Source organism: Helicoverpa zea, chromosome 6 (assembly GCF_022581195.2).
Source record: "Helicoverpa zea isolate HzStark_Cry1AcR chromosome 6, ilHelZeax1.1, whole genome shotgun sequence".
Taxonomy (NCBI): Eukaryota; Metazoa; Arthropoda; class Insecta; order Lepidoptera; family Noctuidae; genus Helicoverpa; species Helicoverpa zea.
Window position 1 is genome coordinate 4803469 of NC_061457.1, and position 12954 is coordinate 4816422.

The following is a 12954-nucleotide window of genomic DNA, read 5'->3' on the forward strand; positions in this document are numbered from 1 at the left end:
ACGTTATAATATCGAACACAAAACTAATTCTGGAACGAAAAAAGTCAAAAATGGAATTCGGTCGCTCGGCGGTAGACTTTACACAATGCGAGCAATTTTTTTGGGTATCGAATCGAGTTTTTCGATTGGTTGAATATACGCAAGACAATTATAGTATAGGTAGGTAGCGGAAGCGTAAACCAGAGTCATGATAATTACGAGTCTGAGAGTGGCTCATCCCGAGCACCTGTTGCCGCCAACGACTTTAACTAAAATTTAGTGCAATACGTGTTACAAGCCGTACGCGCCGCTTGTATATAATTTTCGAGCAGTTAAGTAATATTACGCGTTAGGGTATATGTACTGAAGAGTTAACGTTGTTTTTAGTAGAGTTTACTTGTAAGATATCACTTTCATGTTTCAGTTACGACTTGTGTTGTTCACGTACATTTTCTGGAGTAAATTAAAAAGGAAATGGATGTGAAAATGTCTTCAGGCTTCAAAGATATTAAGTCCCATAGTTAATCATGCGTATTGCTGGGCGTGGGGGAGATTATGGCTATTATAAGGCTTGCCAGTAGTATTCACAAAAGGTATTGATTAACCTTTTAATTACAGGCAGTGATATTGACATTATCTCGTAGGATTTGACATTTAAGTTCTGAATGTGTGAGTGGGAGCGTATTAACCTACATAGCAGGTACTACAATTACTATAGGAGGTAAATTGAAAATTTTTACTAAATTTAATCAATTATATAGAAAAGGGAAAACGGGTTAGTTCAAGTCTCAGTATATCCTTGAAAAAATATCAAATATACTTGTACAAAATTTAGGAAAAAAATATAAACTAGTACTGTCATCTCATCGTTTGTATGTTTATGAAATATTTTCATCTCAAAGCTAGGAGATATTTGAATGATGAAATTCACAGATGTGAATACCTACTTGTACTACATGGAAACTTTATTTATTAAATGAAATGGTTTCCTCGGTTTTAACGAAATGAAATATACATTTCCTGGAAATTAAAATGAATGTAAGTGGAAAAATACAGATACAAAATATCAAAATTCCTATGCGGCATTTCTCGATTTATTTGAAAATATATCGCACGGCTTGAAAATCGTAGTGAAAGGTAACGAGCGAGTCGCATTGAGGTATCGGGTCCGTAGGTAGTTCGGCTGCGAACGAATTCGTCTTGCCTGGGGTGCATTGCGTTATGCCGCGCTACAGTTTACTGAGCCACGCTTATGAAACGACCAGCGCCGAACTGCCGACACTAAAACTTTCAGTAGATTGTTACATTCGAGCCAACTAAATAAAGGCTATAGGTTTTCACCCGGGCCTTTTCATGGGCGTCGCCTTTATGCCGATTTTATGTAGCATGAGCAAAATACAGCTGTAATTCCAACACGGGAAAATGTATATTACTCCGAATCCTTAGTAGAATCTGACAATGCGGGGATTTTTCGAGAGAGCCTCGGGCTAGGTGAGGGTAGGCGCGACTCGAGTTTGTTACATAAAAATCCCGTTATCGCGACGTAGGTCGACAGATTACTTTCTTGTTAAGAGGATGAAAACAAGAGTTAGTTCGTTTTCTACAAGGAAATAAATATGAACTTTTTTAGGGTACTTTCTTTTTATAACGGTACGAACATTTTAGCTGCCTTTTATTACACTATTTCAGAATAAACGGCCAAATGGAGGAAAATTTCTTAGCTGGTAAACTTTTACTGTAAATATTTTAGTAAGGATACAGTTACAGTCATTACCTAACTGCGGGTTTGTATAAGCTAACACATTTGTAGTTCGTAACTATTTACCATTTTTACTCACTGTATTTTTATGCTCCTCAAGAAAAATAACAATCTCTGGCAACGCTACATCACTAGACAAGAGTGTACTTTTCTTATTTGTATACAAGCAAAAATATTGCAGCAGCCAGCTTTTAAAATTCATACCAAAATGTAAACAAACATTTGTCAAACTTTGTTGCTTTACGTTAAACCATTAATAAACGCAGTTGCATTAGAATGCGATACAATTGGCTGATAACTTTGAACCGGGCTCAACACAAAAGTAAATGCGATGCTATCACTCACGGCACAGAATTAAACAATACAACAGGCCAGCGGCGCGCGAAACAATTCACGTTAATATTTCAAATTGCGCAAAAGTAATCAGTGGATTTATTTCGTTCAGAAGTGGGGATGATCTCTCGGCCAAATGGCAAACACGCAATTTGTCGTCGGCGTTAAATCGACCACAAACAAAACGGCCTCGGGCACTAGCGCCGCGCCATCATTCACCTGTGGTCGCCCATGGTAATGAGATGGACCTACTGTTCAACATATTAGGCTGTTTGCAATTGTGCGATTGCCAGGCGAAACACCGCGACCACACCCCGCATCCAAGCCGATTGAAATACCATATGCGCGGAACTCACGGAATTTCATGAACAACACAATTCTATTATTATTTTGTGTAAGTATTCGAAGGATTCAGGTCGCGTTTTGTGTTAATTATTCCAAAATAGCCTGCCATTGATTTTTCGTAATCGTTACAGAATGCGTGTGTAAGTAGCCTTAAGTAAAAAATTCTAAAGGATCGTATCAGGTTAATTGTTCATATTGGGGCGAGGGAACATTATAATTGTAAACATCGTGTGTATGTTATTTAGTGTCCGAATGGAGCATTATCCTTTGTAGGTGAATGATTACTAGCAGAAACATGAAGTAATAAATCACAGATAATTTTTCGCGTTCGAATAAACAATGGGATAATGTATTATGAATTCGCATTTTGTTAATGTGGAAGCCACAAAAAGCGCGGGTTGTGAGCGCTGGCAGCGTGACTGTGAGTTCGGCGCATCATTACTCACCTGCGGTCAGTCGGGTAATGAGATGGGCTTCTGTGCTCAGCCGCATCCTCATTGTCTGAACACCTGTACTATCCACAACGCAAACCAGTAGCCTATGAAATTTAATCGCGGAAATTATAATACCTCGAAACCAATGCTGTTTCATTTGAAAACGCATGTAATGGTATGCAGTTCTGCACTGATGAATATTTTCATAGCCGCTTTTAAAATACCAATGACATAAATTGATTTGCTAACCAATGTGCTGGCAACCAGCGTAGATTAATATCATTTGGCACGTTAATAGTTGGCTTATCAGTTCATGTAAATATCTGAATTACAATAAAAACCATTTAAGAGTTATTTCAGTTATTGCTTGCTCATAAATTTCAATGAACATTGTATAATATCTCAGAAGAAAGTCGTTCCTCATTCCCAGCCCGGTAATACGTTACCGAAGACTCGAAAATCTACCAAAGAATAAAGGTGCCTTTGTCCTATATCACAAGCATTGCTTTAATTTAGGTGACAGTAAATTATTAGGGTCATAAATAAAAGTAAATGTTAAAAGCAGCCGAAGAATTTTTCCGTAATTTTATTACACAAAAGTTGAGGACATTAAACGTACTTATTTGATATCATCCCAAGCAAGTTGTGCGATATCGTACGCGGGAATGACATGAAGAGATTTCCGCAAAAGCTACCCTGTAATAAATAAACAGGATAACGCTCTTTAGGCGCTAAGTTTTACTCTGTGTAATTAACTTGGCCTTAGTAATTAAGATGGTTAATAAATGTGTGCGTAAGTCGCTTTGTGATAATTATTCCAGGAATCCTTTAATATAGCCAAACAAGGGCGAATAACTTGCATTAAGCGTTCGTGTTAATGTGGGACGACTCTAGTTATGTTTTAGATTGTAACTTGGAAGCAGTTGGCTGGAATTACTTTATACTGCTCCGAGATATCACTCCTTTAATGAGACGTATCTTGTTTTAGAATTAGTTAGGATAGTTGTCACATGAGAATCTTTAAACTATGTTTTAATTGCATTTACGGTTGTTCATAGTTTAGTTAGTTTGTGTGATTGCTGTTAGTTTCTTGTTTTGGAGTATGATTAATGGATTTTCGTTAAAGTTACAGCACAAGTTTGATATGAATAAATCAGAAAGTGTTACATATATACCTTGCCTGACTTTTTATATATAAGTGCTGAACCCGATCATCGATATCGATATAAAAATACAGCAGCATTACTGGCAACATTTCACGTGACAGTTGCGTATAAAATCCAATTTCGAATCGAAGCACCTCACTAGTGGCATGAGTAAGAGAAAATAATTACTGAAGGTTGTCCCGGGGGTGGTTACATGGCATTCTGTCAGAAATACGGACACGGATAGGTGGCACGCTGAAATTGCCTATTAACTGAATTACATTTAACCGCTTGACGAGGATTAAAATTGGGTAAGAATTTTGCTATATTGCCAACACTTTATAGGTGAGAGGAGATTATTGGATTTGTAAATGTTAGTGTAAATTTTGTTTCGATAGTACTCGCTTTAATTATGATTTGTGCAAATTAAATTTTAGTGAAATCATGTAGAGGAATTGGGGTATTAAATAAAATTCCAGCCGTATTTCATTAAGAGACGTATTTTTGTACGTTTCATTTGTGCTATTTTATTTTACTATCCGTATCACAACAAATATGTGTCACATTTTTTTCGAAAAAGTACTTCCTTTTAAACGAATTTTCCGCGCGAAAAGTAAATATAAAAATGCACAATACGTTCCATGAAATAACAGCTTTTTAAACCTCTGTTAATTGTACATTTTACTATCAGAATTACTGTGAATCTACTGGCAAGTTATTATCGCGTGCGCGCCCGAAGCATGTAAGTAATAACAATGAAAATCGCCGATAAACGGCACTACGCTAACACCCCGTAATAATTACAACACCATTGACTTATTTGTTCAGCGAGTGCTCCGCTTATTGTTCGAATAGCTGACAATGTAAACGCTGCGGACAATTTCTATCGTTCTTAGAATGACTATTCAATCGTGGGCACTTTATTTACCTTACGGCTAGCAAGGAGGTCGTCAATGGATTTCCACTATGTCATTTCCTACACTCACTATTTTTTTAACCATCCCTTTTGGGGCTTGGCTTCGAAGGAAGTGATTTGCTAAAACACACTCTTAATGTATATTGTAAAAGTGTCAGCTACTTAATGCTCTATTGACGATCAATGCTCGTGGTTTCGATTTATTGCTAACGGTTCTTAAGGAGCCATTGTTGTTGATTCCAATGGAATTATTGCTTTATTCAGCTTTTGGCTGAATGTGATTTAGTTTGGGCGGGTTATGTGAACCGTGGAAATAACCTCGTGAATAAGAAATGTGTCATAACATTAATTTCTTTATGTATTGGATATCTAATTAGGTTCTGATTTCCTTGGAAATGTTGAGCTCATCGCGTTTTGTTGGACCCAAATCGCAAGTTTATAAGAAAAAACCTTCATTGAGGAAAATTTAAACTCTTCGCTAAAAGATTATCCTCCTCCAATAAAGCGTAAATAAACCTATTTTAAGCCTTTAAAATACGAATTTCAGTTTACGAGGTTAACGAATAAAGGTAGTTTTTGGGACCATGATAATACCGGAGTTAATTAATGATGAGAAACTCTAGGTGCGGGAAGCTTATTACATATTAAATTAAAAGGTTAAACTGTATTAATGAATTATGACGCGTGTTAACAGGGCTTTATTTAAGTACTCATATTGATTTATTCTTAAAGGTAGTTTTAATTATATTTTAATGTAGAGAGGTAATTAAAAAAGTTCTTTACAGCATTAATTATTCAGACTGTTTAGTGATTTATACGAATCTATTTTCTACGATGTACCTACATCAAAAACTTTAGTTGTTCGTCTGCACAGCTTGTGTATGTTCAACTACAAACGGTGTTTTGCATGAGTCATTCTCAGACACAACACTCAAACAAAACACAATCACTAATGTGTAATAAAATTTGAGCAAAACCAGTGTCTGTTTACACACACCTAAACATTCAATAAAAGCAAAGTACTGTATTTGTTTACTTGAAAACTAGAAAGAAGTACCGTTCCGTAAACAGGTGATTATAGAGATGTCCCAAGTGTTTGCCATCCCACTTTCTCATATCGATGCATCACACGAGATGCATTCGCAACCACATCTCTAGGGAGGGGCGAAACTGGGACTCGATAAAGTTGCGAATATCGATACCGTTGCGGTGGTAATCCCTATAGGGGTAGGCAGTGAATTTTAGTACACAGAGTTAGTAAATCGTTAAATTAGCTCTCGCTGACATAGAGATGCGATGTGAATATGAATTTCGTTTGCAGTGTTTCAATTGTTGAGCCTATTCCAAACTCGTGTTCTAAGATAGTGTTGAATAATCAAAACTGTCGAATTTACTCGTGACAATGAAAAATCTGATTTGAATGACAATTCTTTGCAAACATATAGTAGTTATTGATAGACAAATTATTTTGAGTAAAAAAACATTGAACTTTTTAACGAATACACGATTTACCTTCTAAAGAAAGAACTTTACCTAGAGTACAAATATTCACAAACTAACTTCAGATGTAAATCAAATGTTTAAATTATAAAGAACAACTAAAAATCTTGTTGGAACAAAACAAGACCACTCAAACTCGAGATTGTTTCAAACTGAATTAATTGTAATACACGTAATATTAACAGGAGCTGTTGGTTGGCCGCAAGATGCATCTAAACCCGGTGTATTCCCGTCTCTCTCCCGGGACCCGGCCACGTGCACCCACTTAGCACACACCGAACACATTTACACAAACCGACAAACAACCCTCCGCCCCATACATATAAAGATCAAATTCCTTTGTACCGACGTGCTAAGTAAGATTGCAGCCTTACACAGTCTGAGAGCTCTACTTCAGAAGCTTTGCCGGTATTAGAATTGCCTCGACATGTACAAAAATAGCGAAATTGAAGTGTTTCGTGAAGTGAATTGAATACAGATAAGATTATATAAAAATCAACCGAAAAATCTACCTACATTTTGGCCAATAGATTATTCCTTCAAACTGTATTTATTCATTGTATTTGAATTGTAAAATAAGTTTTTATTACACACGCGGTGGAAATTTACGACAATAATAATTTATCAAAGAAAATCGTAAACACGGCGGTGAAAACAAAAGAGAAGGGCGTGGAAACGTTTGTACGTGGAGGGCATAAAGTTTAAAAATACTCTAGTGATGTGCCTTTTTTTGACTTCCGAAATTTTATGGCACTCGAAGAAAACGATCGCCATTTATGATTCATGCGATAGGCTTCTTTACACATCACGAACTGAGCAATGAAATATAGATGGCACTACTCCTATGCAAAGTGAGAGGTGAAATTTTCACGGTAGCAGGCACGCATTCGTAGAAATGCGTCCCTCAGGCGCGTGAGGTGGTTCGCACGACCAAATGGATTCCGCTCCGCAGAGATTGTTTGCGCTAGTTTTTTTTTTGTTTAATATTTATGAACTTTGTCTCTCACATGTCGCGTTTACCTTTGTGTAATGGCATTTACTTCAAGCTCCGCTGACAGTTTGAATGCCAAACGAACGTGAACATATTCGGTAACGCTCCTTTGATTATGATACAAGACGTCTTGCTGCCCGCGTATCCATCGTGACTCCCATAAATGATATGCAAATTCATATCATGGCAATAAAGAATTTATTCCCATTGGTATTTCATATACGAAAAATTAAATTATTAGAGGGAGACAATGGAAAATATTTTGCGAAGGGACATCGTTAATTATTTTTTCAACCGGCAAAGGTCGTAAATAAAAGTAAAGGGTGCTATTAAACGCATTATTCGCGCATATTTAATGTACTGAAAAGGCTAAAAGGTTTTTATTTTTCACAGATTCAACAGCTTAACATAAAAATCACCCTTTAAATTAAGTCTCCATTCAACACGTGATTTATTTTCTAAATAATGTGAGAAAGAATATTAAACGTTATCAAAAGTTATGTTTCCAACATATTTTTGTCCTTTTGAATAGAAATGGTTCAGATATAACTCAAAGCAACTCAAGGCTGTACCATTAAAAAGATAACATTGAAAGCTTTTTCCCTAATATTTGTATCCTAATTTTTCGTATATTTAAAAGAACTACTTAAACAAATTTTTTATGTGTTTGTCGACGTTACCACAGTAGGGGCTGGTCATGTACGGCACGAAACAGATGGAAAGGAATTTGAAGCAGCATGCGTGTGGACCGGACCAATAGTGGACGCACTGCTCCGGCATTCATACAAAGCAAAATTCCGTTGTGTGCGGTGCGTGCGGTGAGCTTGCGGGCCCCTCGAACATCGGGGAAAATCTCTTGAAAACAGTTCAGGAAAATGTGTCTATCCTCCCTAATAGAAATAAATACTCCGTCCAAATTATGAATATAGGATTAGTCGGGGTATATTGGCGAATGTGGGTCCGCGTCACCGAGGCGTGGTCCACAACGAAAATAGATAATAAAATGTATTGAAATGGCTGCGGGCCGGCTTATCCGGTTGAAAGTCAATGAATATTTGATTTCAATTTTTTTTCCCGCCGTCGCCGTGAAGTATTCACGCCATACCTAATTTGATTTTCGCCATTCCGCCCGTTCGCCGGGGCAGTTTGCATTCATATTCAGTTTGAATACGCGTTTGGGTTGCCTCTTGCCCGAGTTTGATACAAATAAACAGCGGATATTTTTACATTTCTTGCCAGGATAACCCGACCCAACTGATTACGTTCCGGGGATAATAACCCGACTGTAGTATTAGGGGAGGCCTAAGGAATATTTATATTAGATTATTATGCGCTATTCATATTTAGGTACGCACTGACATTACACGAGTCGCATCACATAGATGAAAGGCACAAATAATGTTTAAACGCCGTGCAAAGCGATTCTAGGCACGTTGTCGTGTTTTATTTCAATGTTTATCTAATTACAAGCAGAGGGATCTCAAAATATCATCCAAATGACACGCAAAGGGCACAAAAGTTAGAAGTTTAGGGACATGGGTAAATTATTTTATGTCTTACAACGACAAGAAAGGGCCGTTTTTCCCTCAGCGAGAAATGAAACAGGATTCGTTTTTGCGAACTTGCATAAATGACGGCGCAACGATATTTCACCGAGCCTGAATATTTGGGTCAACCTGTTTTTGTGTAATGGGGATTACAAAAGCAAATTTAACATTGTATTTGCTGTAACTGCTACCAGGGAACCTTCGTTGGCAACAAAAGATGGCTCGCCTTGATACGATTTTCGTGGATTTTAATTAAAATCTTACGCGTTGTGGGGATAATGAAAGAAACTGATTACGTGCTCCCCGGACTTTAGTGTTTTGGGACAAAATTGATTGGCTTGTTTATGACGATGTAGAAAATTTATGAAAAAACTGAAAGCGCAACCATCGAAATTGAAATAGGCAGATTTCGAGCGTAACTTCGGTTTTACCCTCACAATAATACAAAATCTCCTGCCGAGGAAGCCGTATATTTTATCCGGGCGTCGATTTGTTATTTATTAGCCGGGAATAGTCGTAACATGGGGAGGGAGCACAATACCGAAAACGGTGCGCATGTTTAGTGACGATGCCACCTCCGTTTCGCTCCGCTTCGCGTCAGCCGCGGCGCCGCCAGCGTAACCTGACCTCTCTCCCTTTCCTGCTAGCCTGGCTCCTTACCATCAGAAAGAGGGCTCTTTACACTGCGACATGCCTGTTTACACTGGCCAGCTTCCATTGAGGGTCGAAGCCTATATTTATCCGTTGCTAGTTAACCAGTGACGACTTTGTGGCGAAGACGGCCAGAGAAATGAGGCGAGACAAACAAAAATGATATGTTTCCGTGTGTGACATGCAAGCCTTTGGAAGTTCCGTTGTTTTTGTCAAGAAAATAAGGTGACACGGCGCTCGTGCGTGGCTCGCTCCGTGTAACTTACGGCGAGGGAACTAATAATATAATATTACGATTTTCAGTCCCGTTCAGTTTTTATTGTACTATGAATGACTGAAGTTTTGTTATTTTGTTCAGTAACGCGTATATTTCAAAACAGTTATCCTATAATCATAAAATACCAGCAGGGTTGGCTTCTGAGCCTTCCTATTGGTTCTGTATCTCTGTTCCTAATCACTTAGCTTCTCAGAAGGTTACCTATACAAAGCCATTATTGGCATAGTTTTATTAATGTACAAGACATTAATAATTGTAGATAGTATTAGGTACTTGGGCAGTATTGGGGATCTGATTTATTAGGGTCCTCGCTCGCCGTTGTATTATCCGCTCGCTAAAATAATGAGAAACTTACCTCTGTGCCTATTGGTTTGTTTGTCGAACATTAGCATGGCGTCCTCGATCTGCAACAAAAAGACATAATATTAACTTCAAATTCTGAAAAAATCGTGAGGAAAAATAGCGAAAAACAAGGGCGTCGTGCGCGATTTGAGCCCCGCCCCGGCAATAAAACACTCCGCCGTTGTAATAACGAATAAGCACCGGTACAGAGTAAACCACACGCTGCAAATAAACTTTGATAAGCGGGGGCGAGCAGGTAATAACGTATTCATAGAGAAATAAATGGAAAGTCGGCGGTTAGGACACGAACAATACACGCTAGCGGAGATGCGCTGTCACCGCTCGCCTAACGCGACTCGCCCGCACCTAAATTTGGCCACGAAGGAGCATTTTTAAAATTCCCCGTCCGCCAACAAAACAGTGATAAATCTGAAATGGAACGAAATTGCATCGTAAATATTCATGTTGACGTCGACGCGTGACGCCTCCACATACGTAATTGTATGTACGACTTAATTATAAATTCCTTCCTTATTAACTTTTCAGATAGGTATCAGATATGTCATGTTTGGCGGTACAGCCAAGGGTACACAACGGGCGCATGAAATGACCCACGTTGAAAAATGTGCGTGTATACAAAAGCAGGCAAGTTCGGTTTGACAGGGAGGGCCCGTGGGTTTTGTCTCGGCGGCGTCGGCCGGTCCCCAGGGCGACATTACGCGGGTAGGTCGACACGACGCACTCCCGATGATCGATGTCGAATACCCGTAACAGGTGACCTTTCGCTGAATTATTCCTACCTGTAGAAACGTTTGTTTAGTGGTGATTTGTTTGAGCGGGAATTGCCACGCTTTTGTTGGCCAAGCGGCCTGAGCAACCCTCTTTTGTGGTGAATAAAAAAATAACACCTAATTTTCGGACATACACGGACGCTGATTTATCTTTGACATTAATAGCGTCTGAAGAGAAGGTAAAAGATCTCGTTTATTTTTTTCTCAAACTTTATCATTTTCGTTAGAAGTGATCCTATTTGTTCACGTGTTAAGAGTGGTCGGGTACGTCTACATCTTACTAAGGTTGGCGCTCTCAAGAAGGACTGAAGGCTTGGATAGTATTTACTGAAACGATTTAGAGCCTTTGAAGACAAAGGTAAGTGTTAATTCGAACTACATAATGAAAAACTCCTTTTCACCAATATCCGACAGTATTTTTCAAAGCTTTCGAACTGTATCGGTAGCAGATCGGAATCAAAAGTGCAAAACTATTTCTTAAGAAGAAACAAAGAGCGCATTGTTACACTATTCGAACATTTTATCGAAGTGGAATTGTTCCTGTATCGCTGCGATAGTGACATGAATAGAGCCGCGCTAAACCTCTACCTACATGTAGTCAATAAGATTGAGTACCTAGAACAAAAGTATTTTCATTCTGTTTCAGTTATTTATAGAAAAATATGCAGTTTGAGCGATGGAAATAGCACATAAGTATCACCTAGCGCGGTGCGTGTACCACCGCCTGTCGGTACGTTTAACATACTCATTTTCTACAGTTGACTCTTACAACTTGCATGGGAAAACAAGCAGCTGCCGCATTATGCTTTCCTGGTACTGAAATATATTTAGAATAACCTACTTCGGTCATTAATTTCCTTTACATTGATTTTACAGCGAAGCGATGTTGAAGAAACACAATTTCTTGCTCATATTTGAACTAAAATTATTTCTGCCTAGGAATGAAAACCACAAATGAAAAACGAATTAGGCAAAAAAGCCTGACAATATTCCGAAATAGTAAAGCAATAAATATCTATTAACTTACATAAATGACGGAATTTATTACTTCAGTCAAGAGACGGCAAAATAGACCAATCGAAACACATTTCGTCATAACACGATCGGTCGTGGTTTGACCGAATAAATATAGATTTGTTGGAAAAAATAGATTATGCTGTATTCCTACGACATAGATTGTGACCTAATGCGGTATTGTTACGGTCAATTTGTGAGGCCTACATCGCGTCATTACCTTCTTTCGCATTTGTGATGAAGTGCGTGGGACAAGGACGGGTAATGCCGTTCGGGGTCGTTCCCTTGGGCGACGTTACGGTGAAACCGAACTTTGGCCGTGATCAATGCAAACCTCGGAGGTGTCTTTTGAGTTTAATGTTTGTATCTGATTACTGATCGATTTCATTTCAGCCGATTTATGTTTTAATTCTTTTTCACAATTTATCCGATGCGACACAGCTGAAAGAAGAAAAGACTCATGACGTATAAGGACTACAAAACTGTTATGAACCTAACCATTTGACAAAATGTAGGTAAGTCCATAAAAGGCCAATTTTACTGCAAGCGGCCGTCACGTAACAAGTGGTCTAACAACTTGAGGCCAAATAAGGACATTTATGAACGTATATAGGGGCGTGACCACTCTAATTCGCCTTTTAATATTCGGCCGCTGTATGGTCCACGCGGGTACCACCAACTTTGCTAATTCCACTCTTGGCCGAATATTTTTCACAAGCTAGGGTAAGTGAGCGAAATTGGAGACAATGTTCGTAGACGGCCGGAATTTTTATAGTTGAGCGTACATGGCAGGAATAAAATACAGGATTTACTGAATGCTTGGATGGAGTATCGGGTTTAGTCGAGTCCCTTTTTGGTCAAGGAAAATTCCACGGTTTAGTACACTTTTGGGTAACCAAGGCCTTCTAATGCAGTAAAGCTGATAGGAAA

General features: G+C 38.5%; 1 protein-coding gene across 7 annotated transcripts in view; it reads right to left on the minus strand.

Annotated features, from left to right (window-relative positions):
• The window catches only part of LOC124631093 (RNA-binding protein Musashi homolog Rbp6), a 461305-nt gene that overhangs the window by 101135 nt on the left and 347216 nt on the right, over positions 1-12954 (minus strand). For all 7 annotated transcript variants that reach the window (XM_047165259.1, XM_047165261.1, XM_047165258.1 and 4 more), the window contains one exon: positions 10233-10281. In XM_047165259.1, coding sequence (XP_047021215.1) covers positions 10233-10281 — 49 coding nt within the window. The remainder of the gene's footprint in view (positions 1-10232; positions 10282-12954) is intronic.